Consider the following 18,691-nt stretch of genomic DNA (forward strand, 5'->3'; position numbering starts at 1 on the left):
CTGCAGTAGTTGTGACTGTAGTTGTGTTGTCCTGCAGTAGTTGTGACTGTAGTTGTGTTGTCCTGCAGTAGTTGTGACTGTAGTTGTGTATTTGTGTTGTCCTGCAGTGCTAGACTCTAAAGGAAAGCAGCTGAGAGGTAAAACTAATGCTCAGAGAAAGAGAGCGGAGAAGGAGAGAAGAGCAAAGGGAAAACCACCTCAGGGAGACCAGCGGAAGGATGTTTTGGCAGACAATGACGACAGCTCCTCTACCACCACAGAGACCTCCAACCCTGATGTAGAGGCCAGCAACAAAGAGGTAGACCGAGAGAGAGAGCGACATACACACACACACACACACACACACACACACACACACACCACGCAGACTCACTAACTCTTGCAGACTTTAAACGGGTATAGGGAGAATATCTTGTTCTTCTGTTTAGGAACCAGTGAAGAAGAAGGGCAGAACAGCAGTGACTCTGGAGAAAGAGGAAACCAAACCACAAAACAACAAGCGACAAACCAACACAAATGATCAATCTAGTTCCCTGGAGCTCCCTTACATCACAGCCCTGGAGATCAAACAACGCAAGGTCTTCACATCCAAAGCCCTCATCCACTCTGCTCTCACCACCGCCCCTACAGCTAGGACTCTGAAACCCCTACAGCTAGGACCCAGACCCGGGTCTCTCTCCCATCTCAACTCGGCTGATTGTTCTGTACTTGGTAATGGAGACATGTTGTTGTTTTTCACTGGTGCTTCTTTAAGTCCCGTCACTGTTTTTTTTCTGCTTCTGAACGTGATCTTTAGGGTCAGTGTCCTAGCTCACCCTAGGGTCAGTGTCCTAGCTCACTCTCTCTGCCCCCCAGTGCCTTGTGGGAAGCTGGAGGATTCTTGTCCGTTTCCCGTGGTGAAGCGGTTGTCCAACGGCTCGGTCTCGGTTTCAGAGCTGGGTCACAGCAGCAGCAGCTCCGAGGGAGAGAAGGAGTTCGCTGCTACTGAATGGGACAACCCACTGCTCACCAGAACCACCAACCGTAGGTCAATTATCTACATTGACCAAAGTGTGTCCAAAATGGCACCCTATTCCCTATATAGTGCACTACTATTGACCAGAGCCCTATTCTCTATATAGTGCACTACTTTAGACCAGAGCCATATTCCCTATATAGTGCACTACTTTAGACCAGAGCCCTATTCCATATATAGTGCACTACTTTAGACCAGTTGCCTATTCCCTATGTAGTGCACTACTTTAGACCAGAGCCCTATTCCATATATAGTGCACTACTTTAGACCAGTTGCCTATTCCCTATGTAGTGCACTACTTTAGACCAGAGCCCTATTCCCTATGTAGTGCACTACTTTAGACCAGAGCCCTATGTAGGGATTAGGGTGCCATCTGGGATACAGTCCTGGGTTGGCGTAAATTTTATCAATTAACCTCTCTGGCACCAAATTCAAAACAACAGAAATCTCATAATTAAAATTCCTGAAAACATACAAGTATTTTACACCATTTTAAAGATAAACTTGTTGTAAATCCAGCCACCGTGTACGATTTCAAAAAGTATTTACGACGAAAGCCCACCAAACGATTATGTTAGGTCAGCACCTAGTCACAGAAAAACACAGCCATTTTTCCAGCCAAAGAGAGGAGTCACAAAAAGCAGAAATAGAGATCAAATTCATCACTAGCCTTTGATGATCTTCATCAGATGACACTCATAGGACTTCATGTTACACAATACATGTATGTTTTGTTTGATAAAGTTCATATTTATATCCAAAACATCTCAGTTTACATTGGCGCATTATGTTCAGTAGTTCCAAAAACATCTGGTGATTTTGCAGAGAGACACATCAATATACATAAATACTCATAATAAACACTGATGAAAGATACAAGTGTTATGCATGGAATTTTAGATCCACTTCTCCTTAATGCAACCGCTGTGTCAGATTTTTTTTTTTAAACACACCATGCAATAAAGCATTTGTATTTGTATTTGTCTCTAAAGCACACCATGCAATAATCTGAGAACGGCGCTCAGACGCACAAACAAGCCATACAGATATCCGCCATGTTGTGGAGTCAACAGAAGTCAGAAACAGCATTATAAATATTCACTTACCTTTGATCTTCTTCAGAATGCACTCCCAGGAATCCCGATTCCACAATAAATGTTTGTTTTGTTCGATAAAGACCAAATACCTCCTTTTTGTTTGCGCGTTTAGCCCAGTAATCCAAATTCATGAGGCGCGATCACTATGTCCAGACGAAAAGTCAAAAAGTGTCGTTACAGTCCGTAGAAACATGTCAAACGATGTATAGAATCAATCTTTAGGATGTTTTTAACATAAATCTTCAATAATATTCCAACCGGAGAATTCCTTTGTCTTCAGAAATGCAATGGAATGCAGGTCGCTCGCGCGTAATCTGCTCATGCCACTCTTGCAGAGCTCTGACTCATTCAGCTCTCATTCCCCGTCTCCTTCACAGTAGAATCCTCAAACAAGGTTCTAAAGACTGTTGACATCTAGTGGAAGCCTTAGGAAGTGCAATATGACTCCATAGACACTGTATATTCGATAGGCAATGACTTGAAAAACTACAAACCTCAGATTTCCCACTTCCTGGTTGGATTTGTTCTCAGGTTTTTGTCTGCCATATGTGTTCTGTTATACTCACAGACATCGTTCAAACTGTTTGAGAAACGTCAGAGTGTTTTCTATCCAAATCAACTAACAATATGCATATCCTAGCATCTGGGCCTGAGTAGCAGGCAGTTTACTCTGGGCACGCTTTTCATCCGGACGTGAAAATACTGCCCCCTACCCCAAAGAAGTTAAGCCAACTCAGGGATTAAACTGAAATTCATCACGGTTACTCTATTGGTGCAGAAAAACCCCCTGTTGAGATATATCTGGGGTAATATAAGACACGTTTCATCTGCAAACCGCAACTGAGAAGATAATGTTGATGGTTTCAGCAGATGAATGTAATTAATGTTAACTAAATAATAGAGGTCCTAGAATCAATCCCTGTGGAACACCACATTCACGACTGCCTCCTCTCTCCTGTCTCTCCGCTTCCCTGTGGAACACCACATTCTCTACTGCCTCCTCTCACTCCTCTCTCCGCTTCCCTGTGGAACACCACATTCCCTACTGCCTCCTGTCTCCATCCTGCAGAAGCCGACAGTCTCCAGCAGACCTCCGTCCAGACCATGAATGCAGACACCTTCCTGAAGAGACCCATCTCAGCTAGGACCTACTCCCATCCCCGCTCCTCCCCCAGCCTAGTGACCAGGGGAACATACAGCCAAGTACTCAATGCCAATAGTGAGACCAACTTGAAGAAGGCACCAGGGAACAAGTTAGCTAATGCCACCTCTCTCCCGGGCAAGAATGGCAATCCTACTTTTGCAGCTGTGGCTGCGGGATACGACAGAAGCCCGGGTGAGCTGCCATAGCAAATTGTCAACCCTCTGATACTTTTGTATTGACTAGACTACAAGTTGTGACCCTAGTGTGATGGTTTTCGTGTGGCAAGTTGTGACCGTAGTGTGATGGTTTTCAGGTGGCAGTGGCCCAGGTCAAAGAGCCCAATGGAAGACTCTAGCTCACGTGACCTCAGTGGAGAGCGACAGCTCAGACAGGTAACATGTCGCTCTCTCCGGCGCTCTCGCTCTGTCGTTTTCTCTGATTCCAAATAATCCATTCATTTTCCACCTATCTAGCTCAGGATTATGGTCTCCCATAGGATTCAACCCAGCCAACTCCTTCTCTGCATTCGGACCCAACAACTCCTTCAATCTGACAGGAGGTAAGGACTGGAATCAGGGGAGCACAATGAGGCTTCAGGCTTTATGGTGGTGTCATGTCTCCAGCTAGGGGCTTTATGGTGGTGTCATGTCTCCAGCTAGGGGCTTTATGGTGCTGTCATGTTGTCTCCAGCTAGGGGCTTTATGGTGGTGTCATGTTGTCTCCAGCTAGGGGCTTTATGGTGGTGTCATGTTGTCTCCAGCTAGGGGCTTTATGGTGGTTTCATGTTGTCTCCAGCTAGGGGCTTTATGGTGGTGTCATGTTGTCTCCAGCTAGGGGCTTTATGGTGGTGTCATGTTGTCTCCAGCTAGGGGCTTTATGGTGGTTTCATGTTGTCTCCAGCTAGGGGCTTTATGGTGGTGTCATGTTGTCTCCAGCTAGGGGCTTTATGGTGGTGTCATGTCTCTAGCTAGGGGCTTTATGGTGGTGTCATGTTGTCTCCAGCTAGGGGCTTTATGGTGGTGTCATGTCTCCAGCTAGGGGCTTTATGGTGCTGTCATGTTGTCTCCAGCTAGGGGCTTTATGGTGGTGTCATGTCTCCAGCTAGGGGCTTTGTGGTGCTGTCATGCTGTCTCCAGCTAGGGGCTTTATGGTGCTGTCATGCTGTCTCCAGCTAGGGGCTTTATGGTGCTGTCATGCTGTCTCCAGCTAGGGGCTTTATGGTGCTGTCATGTTGTCTCCAGCTAGGGGCTTTATGGTGGTGTCATGTCTCCAGCTAGGGGCTTTATGGTGCTGTCATGTCTCCAGCTAGGGGCTTTATGGTGCTGTCATGTTGTCTCCAGCTGGGGGCTTTATGGTGGTGTCATGTTGTTTCCAGCTAGGGGCTTTATGGTGCTGTCATGTTGTCTCCAGCTAGGGGCTTTATGGTGGTGTCATGTTGTCTCCAGCTTGGGGCTTTAAGGTGCTGTCATGTTGTCTCCAGCTAGGGGCTTTATGGTGCTGTCATGTTGTCTCCAGCTTGGGGCTTTATGGTGGTGTCATGTCTCCAGCTAGGGGCTTTATGGTGGTGTCATGTCTCCAGCTAGGGGCTTTATGTTGGTGTCATGTTGTTTCCAGCTTGGGGCTTTATGGTGCTCTCATGTCTCCAGCTAGGGGCTTTATGGTGGTGTCATGTTGTCTCCAGCTAGGGGCTTTATGGTGGTGTCATGTTGTCTCCAGCTAGGGGCTTTATGGTGGTGTCATGTTGTCTCCAGCTAGGTGCTTTATGGTGGGGTCATGTTGTCTCCAGCTAGGGCTTTATGGTGGTGTCATGTTGTCTCCAGCTAGGTGCTTTATGGTGGTGTCATGTTGTCTCCAGCTAGGGGCTTTATGGTGGTGTCATGTTGTCTCCAGCTAGGGGCTTTATGGTGGTGTCATGTTGTCTCCAGCTAGGGGCTTTATGTTAGTGTCATGTCTCCAGCTAGGGGCTTTATGGTGGTGTCATGCTGTCTCCAGCTAGGGGCTTTATGGTGGTGTCATGCTGTCTCCAGCTAGGGGCTTTATGGTGGTGTCATGTTGTCTCCAGCTAGGGGCTTTATGGTGCTGTCATGCTGTCTCCAGCTCAGGTAGCCTACTACTTTTAGTTCTGTAATAAATTGGATCCATTACATTTGATGGTGCGTTTTAATTCGGCGTGGTTAGAAATCCTGCAGTTATTGTGCTGTTGTGGGTGAAGTGTTGGTTTATTTCGGGGATTTCACATTAGACTATAGTGATCCGGACTGTAGTGGATCATCAATCCACATTAGACTATAGTGATCTGGACTGTAGTGGATCAATCCACATTAGACTGTAGTGATCCGGACTGTAGTGGATCATCAATCCACATTAGACTGTAGTGATCCGGACTGTAGTGGATCAATCCACATTAGACTATAGTGATCCGGACTGTAGTGGGTCAATCCACATTAGACTATAGTGATCCGGACTGTAGTGGATCATCAATCCACATTAGACTATAGTGATCCGGACTGTAGTGGATCATCAATCCACATTAGACTATAGTGATCCGGACTGTAGTGGGTCAATCCACATAATTGTTGCTAGTTTTAAAGGCGTGTTTTGTTTGTTTTCCAGTCTTCCGTGGGATGTCCTCCCCGAAGACATCTGAGCCTCAGCAGACTGAGTTGAGCTCTGCGTCCTCGTCTCTCTGGGACGCCCCCAGCAACCCCCTGCTCTCCTGGCTCAGCAGCTCCCCCACTGTCCCCATCGCAGTAAGACCGCCCATGCTATCATACATACCACTGTGGTCAGACCCCCTCACAGTACCTTAACATACATACCACTGTGGTCAGACCCCTCACAGTACCTTAACATACATACCACTGTGGTCAGACCCCTCACAGTACCTTAACATACATACCACTGTGGTCAGACCCCTCACAGTACCTTAACATACATACCACTGTGGTCAGACCCCTCACAGTACCTTAACATACATATCACTGTGGTCAGACCCCCTCACAGTACCATCTTAACATGTGGTCAGACCCCTCACAGTACCTTAACATACATACCACCGTGGTCAGACCCCCTCACAGTACCTTAACATACATACCACTGTGGTCAGACCCCTCACAGTACCTTAACATACATACCACCGTGGTCAGACCCCCTCACAGTACCTTAACATACATACCACTGTGGTCAGACCCCTCACAGTACCTTAACATACATACCACTGTGGTCAGACCCCCTCACAGTACCTTAACATACATACCACTGTGGTCCCTTAACATACATACCACTGTGGTCAGACCCCCTCACAGTACCTTAACATACATACCACTGTGGTCAGACCCCTCACAGTACCTTAACATACATACCACTGTGGTCAGACCCCTCACAGTACCTTAACATACATACCACTGTGGTCAGACCCCCTCACAGTACCTTAACATACATACCACTGTGGTCAGACCCCCTCACAGTACCTTAACATACATACCACTGTGGTCAGACCCCTCACAGTACCATCTTAACATGTGGTCAGACCCCCTCACAGTACCTTAACATACATACCACTGTGGTCAGACCCCCTCACAGTACCTTAACATACATACCACTGTGGTCAGACCCTCACAGTACCTTAACATACATACCACTGTGGTCAGACCCCTCACAGTACCTTAACATACATACCACTGTGGTCAGACCCCTCACAGTACCTTAACATACATACCACTGTGGTCAGACCCCTCACAGTACCTTAACATACATATCACTGTGGTCAGACCCCTCACAGTACCATCTTAACATGTGGTCAGACCCCTCACAGTACCTTAACATACATACCACCGTGGTCAGACCCCCTCACAGTACCTTAACATACATACCACTGTGGTCAGACCCTCACAGTACCTTAACATACATACCACCGTGGTCAGACCCCTCACAGTACCTTAACATACATACCACTGTGGTCAGACCCCTCACAGTACCTTAACATACATACCACTGTGGTCAGACCCCCTCACAGTACCTTAACATACATACCACTGTGGTCCCTTAACATACATACCACTGTGGTCAGACCCCCTCACAGTACCTTAACATACATACCACTGTGGTCAGACCCCTCACAGTACCTTAACATACATACCACTGTGGTCAGACCCCTCACAGTACCTTAACATACATACCACTGTGGTCAGACCCCCTCACAGTACCTTAACATACATACCACTGTGGTCAGACCCCCTCACAGTACCTTAACATACATACCACTGTGGTCAGACCCCTCACAGTACCTTAACATACATACCACTGTGGTCAGACCCCTCACAGTACCTTAACATACATACCACTGTGGTCAGACCCCTCACAGTACCTTAACATACATACCACTGTGGTCAGACCCCCTCACAGTACCTTAACATACATACCACTGTGGTCAGACCCCTCACAGTACCTTAACATACATACCACTGTGGTCAGACCCCTCACAGTACCTTAACATACATACCACTGTGGTCAGACCCCCTCACAGGACCTTAACATACATACCACTGTGGTCAGACCCCCACAGGACCATCTTAACATGTGGTCAGACCCCCTCACAGGACCATCTTAACATGTGGTCAGACCCCCTCACAGGACCATCTTAACATGTGGTCAGACCCCCTCACAGGACCATCTTAACATGTGGTCAGACCCCCTCACAGGACCATCTTAACATGTGGTCAGACCCCCTCACAGTACCTTAACATACATACCACTGTGGTCAGACCCCCTCACAGTACCTTAACATACATACCACTGTGGTCAGACCCCCTCACAGGACCATCTTAACATGTGGTCAGACCCCCTCACAGTACCATCTTAACATGTGGTCAGACCCCCTCACAGGACCATCTTAACATGTGGTCAGACCCCCTCACAGGACCATCTTAACATGTGGTCAGACCCCTCACAGGACCATCTTAACATGTGGTCAGACCCCCTCACAGGACCATCTTAACATGTGGTCAGACCCCCTCACAGGACCATCTTAACATGTGGTCAGACCCCCTCACAGTACCTTAACATACATACCACTGTGGTCAGACCCCCTCACAGTACCATCTTAACATGTGGTCAGACCCCCTCACAGGACCATCTTAACATGTGGTCAGACCCCCTCACAGGACCATCTTAACATGTGGTCAGACCCCCTCACAGGACCATCTTAACATGTGGTCAGACCCCCTCACAGTACCTTAACATACATACCACTGTGGTCAGACCCCCTCACAGGACCATCTTAACATGTGGTCAGACCCCTCACAGTACCATCTTAACATGTGGTCAGACCCCCTCACAGGACCATCTTAACATGTGGTCAGACCCCCTCACAGGACCATCTTAACATGTGGTCAGACCCCCTCACAGGACCATCTTAACATGTGGTCAGACCCCCTCACAGGACCATCTTAACATGTGGTCAGACCCCCTCACAGGACCATCTTAACATGTGGTCAGACCCCTCACAGGACCATCTTAACATGTGGTCAGACCCCCTCACAGGACCATCTTAACATGTGGTCAGACCCCCTCACAGGACCATCTTAACATGTGGTCAGACCCCCTCACAGTACCATCTTAACATGTGGTCAGACCCCCTCACAGGACCATCTTAACATGTGGTCAGACCCCCTCACAGTACCATCTTAACATGTGGTCAGACCCCCTCACAGTACCTTAACATACATACCACTGTGGTCAGACCCCCTCACAGGACCATCTTAACATGTGGTCAGACCCCCTCACAGTACCATCTTAACATGTGGTCAGACCCCTCACAGTACCTTAACATACATACCACTGTGGTCAGACCCCCTCACAGGACCATCTTAACATGTGGTCAGACCCCCTCACAGGACCATCTTAACATGTGGTCAGACCCCCTCACAGTACCATCTTAACATGTGGTCAGACCCCCTCACAGGACCATCTTAACATGTGGTCAGACCCCCTCACAGGACCATCTTAACATGTGGTCAGACCCCCTCACAGTACCATCTTAACATGTGGTCAGACCCCCTCACAGGACCATCTTAACATGTGGTCAGACCCCCTCACAGGACCATCTTAACATGTGGTCAGACCCCTCACAGGACCATCTTAACACTCCCGGGGTACAAAGTTCTGTTTGGCCCACTTGCTGCATGGAGTGAAGAAACTGTTTTTGACGTTAGTCAATGCGATATATTGTCGAGACATGCCCCCCCCATTTTCACCTGTTATTAAAAAGCTTTCCAGGTCTATTAATTATACTGATGTAGCTTCCTTCCTGTACTAACGATAAACCTATTTAACATCACCTCACCTGGTCTACTGCTACAAATCGATTGATCATATTGTATATCTTTCTGGTAACTTCCAGTCCATCTAACGGGGGTTCTTCAGTGATATAATGTCCAGGTAACCCCCCATGTCCACCAGTAGTAAAAGCTTGATATTTTTAGCCTGTAGTGCACTGGACTGAAGTAGTGGACTAGCTTTATATAGGCCAGATATATTGAGACGTTAAAACAAATGATTTCCTCTGTTTCTCCAGTCCGTCCTGGGTAGCAGCAGGAACCCCTGGTCCACCACCACCCCCTTTGGCAGCTCCATCTGGTCCACTAGTGGAGACACTGCACTACACTCCTCCACCCTCCCAGACTTACCCAGCAGCATCCCCACCCTGGGCCTGGCCCCTCCAACTGCCCCCACTGAGATGAGCCGTTCCTACGACCCCTGGAGGCCCACCCTCGGCAGACACGGCTCAGAGCCCTGGTCCAGCCACTGAGGAGCCTGGTCCCAAAATCTGTTTCAGCTCGTGCCAACTCCAATGCTGTCTTTTATCAAGCCAAACATGGCGACGTGGCATGAAAATGATTGCCAAAGAGTTGGCGTAGCACAAACAGGCTGGAACTCAGGCTAACAGGCTGGAACTCAGGCTAACTCACAGATGTGATAATTCTGAACTGAATTATCACGTAAGTCATGCATTCATGTAAATGGCATATTTACGTCATGTGAGCAGACCTCGTGTACGGACTCTGGTCTAAATCAGAAACACACCATGGTATCAATTGTTAAACAGTACTTAAATATACATCAAAACAAATAATTTTATCGACGAGTCCCGTCTAGAAAAAGTTTCAATGTAATTTGGTAGCCCCAGCACTTTCTAACACAAACCAAAACCCCCTGACCATTTAGTTCACAGCAGTTACACGCTTTTTATTCAGAGGGGGGAGGGGGGAATACAGTCTTGATTCAGATTCATTTTTAGGAACACCTCTTAAATGTAAACAAGAGGAATGTTTTTACCAACACAGGCCGGTGTAACACCCTGGACCAGAGCTAGGAAATGCTGATCTGTTGTTCACTAGCTCTGGTCCAGGGTGTTACAGCGACCTGGACCAGAGCAAGGTGATGCTGGTCTGTTGTTCACTCGCTCTGGTCCAGGGTGTTACAGCGACCTGGACCAGAGCCAGGTAATGCTGGTCTGTTGTTCACTAGCTCTGGTCCAGGGTGTTACAGCAACCTGGACCAGAGCCAGGTGATGCTGGTCTGTTGTTCACTAGCTCTGGTCCAGGGTGTTACAGCGACCTGAACCAGAGCCAGGTGATGCTGGTCTGTTGTTCACTAGCTCTGGTCCAGGGTGTTACAGCGACCTGGACCAGAGCCAGGTAATGCTGGTCTGTTGTTCACTAGCTCTGGTCCAGGGTGTTACAGCGACCTGGACCAGAGCCAGGTAATGCTGGTCTGTTGTTCACTAGCTCTGGTCCAGGGTGTTACAGCGACCTGGACCAGAGCCAGGTAATGCTGGTCTGTTGTTCACTAGCTCTGGTCCAGGGTGTTACAGCGACCTGGACCAGAGCCAGGTAATGCTGGTCTGTTGTTCACTAGCTCTGGTCCAGGGTGTTACAGCGACCTGGACCAGAGCCAGGTAATGCTGGTCTGTTGTTCACTAGCTCTGGTCCAGGGTGTTACAGCAACCTGGACCAGAGCCAGGTAATGCTGGTCTGTTGTTCACTAGCTCTGGTCCAGGGTGTTACAGCGACCTGGACCAGAGCCAGGTAATGCTGGTCTGTTGTTCACTATCTCTGGTCCAGGGTGTTACAGCGACCTGGACCAGAGCTTGGTAATGCTGGTCTGTTGTTCACTAGCTCTGGTCCAGGGTGTTACAGCGACCTGAACCAGAGCCAGGTAATGCTGGTCTGTTGTTCACTATCTCTGGTCCAGGGTGTTACAGCGACCTGGACCAGAGCCAGGTAATGCTGGTCTGTTGTTCACTAGCTCTGGTCCAGGGTGTTACAGCGACCTGGACCAGAGCCAGGTAATGCTGGTCTGTTGTTCACTATCTCTGGTCCAGGGTGTTACAGCGACCTGGACCAGAGCCAGGTGATGCTGGTCTGTTGTTCACTAGCTCTGGTCCAGGGTGTTACAGCGACCTGGACCAGAGCTAGGTAATGCTGGTCTGTTGTTCACTAGCTCTGGTCCAGGGTGTTACAGTGACCTGAACCAGAGCCAGGTAATGCTGGTCTGTTGTGTTGGTCTGCTTTGTGGCTCAGTGCTGCTGTATGGTTCGACTCTGTTGAAATAAGCACGTTGTGTGTAGCAGACACATAGCGCATTCGGAAAGTATTCAGGCCCGTTGACTTTTCCCACATTTTGTTTAGGTTACAGCCTTATTCTAAAATTGAATAAATAGATGTTTTTTCCCTCAATCTTCACACAATACCCCATAATGACAAAGCTAATTTATAATTTTAAAAAGTACTTTGTTGGAGCACCTTTGGCAGCGATTATAGCCTTGAGTCTTCTTGGGTATGACGCTACAAGCTCGGCACACTTGTATTTGTGGAGTTTCTCCCATTCTTCTCTGCAGATCCTCTCAAGCTCTGTCAGGTTGGATGGGGAGCGTTGCTGCACAGCTATTTTCAGGTCTCTCCAGAGATGTTCGACCGGGTTCAAGTCTGGGCCCTGGCTGGGACACTCAAGGACATTCAGAGACTTGTGCAGAAGCCACTCCTGCGTTGTCTTGGCTGTGTGCTTTGGGTCGTTGTCCTGTTGGAAGGTGAACCTTCACCCCAGTCTGAGGTCCTGAGCGCTCTGGAGCAGGTTTTCATCAAGCAACTCTATGTACTTTGCTCCGTTCATCTTTCCCTCGATCCTGACTAGTCTCCCAGTCCATGCTGCTGAAAAACATCCCCACAGCCTGATGCTGCCACCACCATGCTTCACCGTAGGGATGGTGCCAGGTTTCCTCCAGACGTGATGCTTGCTATTCAAGCTAAAGAGTTCAATCTTGGTTTCATCAAACCAGATAATCTTGTTTATCATGATCTGAGAGTTCTTTAGGTGCCTTTTGACAAACTCCAAGCGGACTGTCATGTGCCTTTTACTGAGGAGTGGCTTCCGTCTGGCCACTCTACCATAATAGTCTGATTGGTGGAGTGCTGCAGAGATGGTTGTCCTTCTGGAAGGTTCTCCCATCTCCACAGAGGAACTCTGGAGCTGTCAGAGTGACCCACGGGTTCTTGCTCACCTCCCTGACCAAGGCCCATCTCCTCCGATTGCTCAGTTTGGCCGGGCAATCAGCTCTAGGAAGAGTCTTGTTGGTTCCAAACTTCTTCCATTTAAGAATGATGGAGACCACTATGTTCTTGGGGACCTTCAATGCTGCAGAAATGTTTTGGTACCCTTCCTCAGATCTGCGCCTCGACACAATCATGTCTATGAGCTATACGGACAATTCCTTTGACCTCATGGCTTGGTTTTTGCTCTGACATGGAATGTGTGGCCTTTCTAATTAATTGAATTTAACATTGGTGGACTCCAATCAAGGATGATCAATGGGAACAGTTTTGAGTCTAATAGCAAAATGGTCTGAATTTTTATACATTTACAAAAATGTCTAAACTGTTTTCACTTTGTCATTGTGGGGCATTGTGTGTAGATTGATGAGGTGGAAAACATTTAAATCCATTTTTCAAATAAGACTAACGGAACAATGTGGAACAAGTTAAGGGGTCTGAATACTTTCATAAAGCACTGTCCTCTGTTTTCAGGGTTGTTTTCTGGCCCGGATGCCAGTGTGTTTGTGCAATCACTCTGCTCTTTGTTTGACTAGAACACGTCTGGGACCAGACTAGTGTTCTTCATTATTTTCTTTGCTGATTTGAAATGTGGTTTCATTCAGGACAGAAGACACCCTTTGAATGCAGTCCTATTGAACAGTTAGGATCTGCTTTGTTTACAGTCCACTCATGGAAACATCATGAATATTGTCTTTAAAAAATAAAAGCTTGTTGGAATACTTCTGTATTTTCACTGAGGCCCTTTATCTAGTTATTATTGGCTCACAAAACTTCCTATAACATCCTTCATAAAGAGACGTAAAAACTATATCCGTGAGTTCATCTGACTCTGGAAGTCGGGGCCTAAAGTGTCCGGTTGAGGTTAATACTGTCACCAAATTGAAATAAAAGGCAGACTGAACTCATTAAAATGAATTTTATTTGATTAAACAGTACAAATCAGATGTGAAAATAAGGCCCTGAGTGTTGTCTGTGTTAGTTACAATGTCTTACACATACAGGTATACGTGTCTCTCAGACTCTGGGCCGGTGGGTGGCGCTGTTATGCGCAGTCTCACTTAATCCCTCATATCCGCCATCCCATTTGACCTAGAGAATATCAATTGCATCCTCTCCTTCTCAAAACCCATTGAAGAATGGGACGATAATTAACTCAGGAACCGCACCTGCTTTCAATATACTTTGTATCCCTCATTCATACTTTTTGGCAGATAGATAAAAAAAGCAAGCACTAACTGTTCTGGGGCAGCAGGGTAGCCTAGTGGTTAGAGCGTTGGACTAGTAACCGGAAGGTTGTGAGTTCAAACCCCCGAGCCGACAAGGTACAAATCTGTCGTTCTGCCCCTGAACAGGCAGTTAACCCACTGTTCCCAGGCCGTCATTGAAAAATAAGAATGTGTTCTTAACTGACTTGCCTGGTTAAAAAAAAAAAAAAAAAAAAAAAAAAAAAAAGGTAAAAAAGGTAAAAATTAACTTGTAAGTCGCTCTGGATAAGAGCGTCTGCTAAATGACTTAAATGTAAATGTAATGTATGTTCTAGTCTCCATCCTGTGAACCCCGTTCATTGCTGCTTGCAGCCGTGTCATCACCCAGCAGGTGATCTACAACGCATGGCCGACATCAGGTTGGTCTGTCTCGTAGCCTACTTCCTACGCCGACATCAGGTTGGTCTGTCTCGTAGCCTACTTCCTACAGGGTTGTTTAAGGGAAGCCATGAGTAACTGCCTGAACTTGGTCAGATCACAGGTCTTCATGACAGAAACACGGTGGCTTTTGTTCAGTTTGTTCCTCTGATCCAGAACCATCATCCCTCTGCATAGCTCCCCCTGTAGTTCCACCCTGACGGCACACTCTATACTCTCTGTCACCACAGAGCTGTCAATACACGCTGCCACTGCATAAGCATCGTAGGAGACAAAGCCAGGCCCGAAGTACACATCCCTCTTACTCAGCATGGCCTCCTTGGAATAACCCCAACACTTGGACGTGATCATCTTCATGAAGCGACCAGCAGGCGTGTCCTCGTTAATCAGCTTTTCAAAGAATTCCTGGTCAATGAAAACAAGAAATCAAACTTAAAAGGGATTCATTTTAGTATATATTTAAGTCCTGTTGAGGTCGGCAGACTTTAGTGAAGTAGTGTATATGGAAAGGGAGCATTCCTTAGCAACTAGGAAGTGCAAGCTGTGAGTAATCAATGAAATACAAAACTATTTTATTAATATTGATTGTGTTCCTGTAATAAAATCAGGTACATTAGGTGGGGTTATAGGAGTGTACAGAGAACTGTTGAAGAAGTCAAGTAAATGCTTTTCTGAACAGTTATATTAGTAATAATTAAATGTCCTATATAGATATAAAGTAATAAGAGCCATCTGAAGGTTGACCCTAACTCCTTACCCATTCCAGTTTATTCCTACAGCAATACTCCCATGATGCTATGCGTGTAGGACAGAGGTACTCCTCCAGGACAATGAAGGCAGATTCAGGATCCATCACAAAGTTAAACTCTCCACATAAAGATACATTCCCTTTACCTGGAAGGAGAAATACTGGTCAAAATAGGTGGAGTCCCAAATGGCACCGGATTCCCTACAGAGTACACTACTTTAGACCAGTGCATTGTGTAGAGAATAAGGTGTCATTTGGGATGCATTTGGAAACAACCTTATTGTCTATGATTGATTGTAACGTTACCCTCCATGTTGCCTCCCATAATGACGAGCTCCTTCAGGTTCTGTTGGAAAGAAGGGTCCAGTCTGATGGCGAGAGCCAGGTTGGTGAGCGGCCCAAGAGCCACCAAGGACACCTGTCAAGGGACGAGGAGCAAGAAGACTTGGCGGCGTGCAATGGTCACGTTCCACGTCTTATTATCACTTAGTGACTTAAACTAGGATCATCATTCATCCACTGTCTCCCAACGGACTGAAGATGGGGAGCCTACAGTACCTGTTTAGGGGGTTGTCAGATGGGGAGCCTACAGTACCTGTTTAGGGGGTTGTCAGATGGGGAGCCTACAGTACCTGTTTAGGGGGTTGTCAGATGGGGAGCCTACAGTACCTGTTTAGGGGGTTGTCAGATGGGGAGCCTACAGTACCTGTTTAGGGGGTTGTCAGATGGAGAGCCTACAGTACCTGTTTAGGGGGTTGTCAGATGGGGAGCCTACAGTACCTGTTTAGGGGGTTGTCAGATGGGGAGCCTACAGTACCTGTTTAGGGGGTTGTCAGATGGGGAGCCTACAGTACCTGTTTAGGGTTGGCAGCTACCAGTCTGATCATGGCATTAACAGCATGTTCTCTCTGGAGCTTCTCCTTCCACTGTGGGTCTCTGTCCTCCAGCACATCTCCCAGCCCGTCAGTCCCAAAGTGGTCGCTGAAAGCCTTGGTGGCCCCCACCAGGGGACCAGCAGCACCCTGGAACACTGGAATCTATGAGAAATATACAGCCATGTGTTATGAGCTTCCCAGATAACCAAGTGTGGTATGAATGAATGCCACACGTGTGACGTATCCTCGTCAAGATAATACAGACGGGGGCGGAAGCCTCTGAGCTGGGTTCCTACCTGTGTGCGTTCACAGACAGACAGCACCAGCAGCACATTCTGACAGACGTTGTCCACATCAGTATTCCCGAAGCAGCATGTTATCCCCAGGATCTGCAGGCTTGGAACGGCCGCGGCCATCATTATCGCCTGGGCGTCATCTATACCTGCATCTGTGTCGATTATTACCAGCTTTTGGGCCATGGTGGCAGTGGAAAAGCAGATCAGCTGCGCAGGGGAACATTTGTTAAAAATACAATTTAAAAGCCTCGTCTTTGGAGTTTAAATTATATTTAAGGAGAACAGGAAGAGTATTGTAGATGTGCATTATCAACGTCACATATAGAACCATGTGTTTCCCTGATGTGTGATCCATTACACCATGTGTTTCCCTGGATGTGTGATCCATTACACCATGTGTATCCCTGGATGTGTGATCCATTACACCATGTGTTTCCCTGGATGTGTGATCCATTACACCATGTGTTTCCCTGGATGTGTGATCCATTACACCATGTGTTTCCCTGGATGTGTGATCCATTACACCATGTGTTTCCCTGGATGTGTGATCCATTACACCATGTGTTTCCCTGGATGTGTGATCCATTACACCATGTGTTTCCCTGGATGTGTGATCCATTACACCATGTGTTTCCCTGATGTGTGATCCATTACACCATGTGTATCCCTGGATGTGTGATCCATTAAACCATGTGTATCCCTGGATGTGTGATCCATTACACCATGTGTTTCCCTGGATGTGTGATCCATTAAACCATGTGTTTCCCTGGATGTGTGATCCATTACACCATGTGTATCCCTGGATGTGTGATCCATTACACCATGTGTATCCCTGGATGTGTGATCCATTAAACCATGTGTATCCCTGGATGTGTGATCCATTAAACCATGTGTATCCCTGGATGTGTGATCCATTAAACCATGTGTATCCCTGGATGTGTGATCCATTACACCATGTGTTTCCCTGGATGTGTGATCCATTACACCATGTGTATCCCTGTAATGCCCAGGAAGCTCGGACTCCGTTAGATAGCTCTGCAAGCTTTATAATGTAAAAATGCATCTGTTATTCAAACACAAAATCTGGAGTTTCGTTTAACAACTATCTTCATTTACTCCCGTTACGAACTTCCAGAAAAAAGCCCATTCGTCACCTCTAATTTACCACTGATTTACTGACAGGCACAGGTTGGAAGTCTAAGAGCTCAATACATTGGAAGTGCAAAAAAGGCCTGTAAATGTTTTTGGAAGTACATAACGAGGGTAAATTAAGACAGTTCGGTGAAACTCCATATTTGGTGAATAAGTAAAGTATTTTGACACTATAACGCGTGCAGCGCCGTCTAACCGGAGGTCGAATCGGAGCTTCTTGGGCATTATGCGGTGTTCAAAATAACTCAACTCTGAAACCACTTGAATACTTCAAGACAACTGGAAACTGTAAAAATAATAATAAAAAAAACAAAGAAAGCCCATCATAATAATCGGGCTCCGCGGATGGCATCCAACTCGGGTGTTTGTCTAGAGCACCATTAGAGAGAAGACAAGTCATGTTCATCGTTGACATCTTCACTGCACAGATACTGGGGCAGTATATCCCATAAATACGACTAAAGAAACGTAATACGAATTACTGTCATTCAAATACCAAGACTTACCAAAATTTTAAACGACCATTGCTTCGTGTTGTGCAGATCAGACTTTAGTGGAATAACAACTGCTTCCTGCTTCCTGTTTGTATGTATACATGTACCGCCTTTTCTGATTTACAACCAGGTAGCAAGTCAGAAAATGACAACGTGTCTTAATTCAGACTATCACGTGAACGCGGCAGTAGAAAACATACGACGTTCTGCATGTGAATCTACTTTGGCAAGTGAGTGTTTTTGTCAATACGTGCGACAATTTACCTTGAATAAAAAATAAATGTAGAAGCCAAGCCTTTATGTTGAGTAAAGTTATTCATTCTATGACGCATTCAAAACAACAGGGAACTCGGAAATCTCCAATGTATGTATCGTTAACCTCGGATGCAACCCGGATATAGACTGTCCGTTAATCGACGTATGCGAATGGCTAATCACGTGTGCGACGTATGCGAATGTCTGTAATTGTACAAAGTTATTGAAACAAAAATATGCTTTTCGTCTTGAAGCTGCAATATGTTACTTTTTGGGTGACCCGAACAAATTCACACCGAAATGTGAGTTAAACAGTAGATCTGTCATTCTCATTGAAAGCAAGTCTAAACAAGCGATAGAT

General features: G+C 46.7%; 2 protein-coding genes across 3 annotated transcripts in view; one reads left to right on the forward strand and one right to left on the reverse strand.

The window, feature by feature from the left end:
* LOC135524845 (transmembrane protein 131-like) overlaps positions 1-10,505 on the forward strand; it is a 136,219-nt gene extending 125,714 nt beyond the window's left edge. The window contains 8 exon segments of the mRNA XM_064952706.1: positions 108-298; positions 429-711; positions 856-1,023; positions 3,182-3,448; positions 3,570-3,648; positions 3,730-3,815; positions 5,870-6,006; positions 9,831-10,505. Coding sequence (XP_064808778.1) covers positions 108-298; positions 429-711; positions 856-1,023; positions 3,182-3,448; positions 3,570-3,648; positions 3,730-3,815; positions 5,870-6,006; positions 9,831-10,064 — 1,445 coding nt within the window. The 3' untranslated portion in view covers positions 10,065-10,505.
* A 3,263-nt stretch (positions 10,506-13,768) lies between these two features.
* On the reverse strand, positions 13,769-18,483 carry LOC135524848 (inosine-uridine preferring nucleoside hydrolase-like). Of its 2 annotated transcripts, XM_064952709.1 has the most exons (7): positions 18,088-18,483; positions 16,430-16,636; positions 16,113-16,295; positions 15,565-15,676; positions 15,268-15,404; positions 14,532-14,915; positions 13,769-14,491 (listed from the first exon to the last, which is right to left on the reverse strand). In XM_064952709.1, the coding sequence occupies exons 2-6, from the start codon at positions 16,610-16,612 to the stop codon at positions 14,550-14,552; spliced, it is 981 nt and encodes a 326-aa protein (XP_064808781.1). In that variant the 5' UTR covers positions 16,613-16,636; positions 18,088-18,483; the 3' UTR covers positions 13,769-14,491; positions 14,532-14,549. The 2 variants fall into 2 exon arrangements, with proteins under 2 accessions (XP_064808781.1, XP_064808780.1); XM_064952708.1 differs by having other exon boundaries at positions 13,769-14,915; positions 18,088-18,482.
* Between the last annotated feature and the right edge of the window lie 208 nt (positions 18,484-18,691).

Source organism: Oncorhynchus masou, chromosome 31 (genome assembly GCF_036934945.1).
Source record: "Oncorhynchus masou masou isolate Uvic2021 chromosome 31, UVic_Omas_1.1, whole genome shotgun sequence".
Lineage (NCBI taxonomy): Eukaryota > Metazoa > Chordata > Actinopteri > Salmoniformes > Salmonidae > Oncorhynchus > Oncorhynchus masou.

Coding starts and splice junctions, on each gene's coding strand:
- LOC135524848 (XM_064952709.1), bottom strand. CDS start 16,612: ATGGCCCAAAAGCTGGTAATAATCGACACAGATGCAGGTATAGATGAC. Junction 16,296..16,429: donor CTGTCTGTGAACGCACACAG/GTAGGAACCCAG, acceptor TATTTCTCATAG/ATTCCAGTGTTCCAGGGTGC. Junction 15,677..16,112: donor TAGCTGCCAACCCTAAACAG/GTACTGTAGGCT, acceptor GTCCCTTGACAG/GTGTCCTTGGTGGCTCTTGG.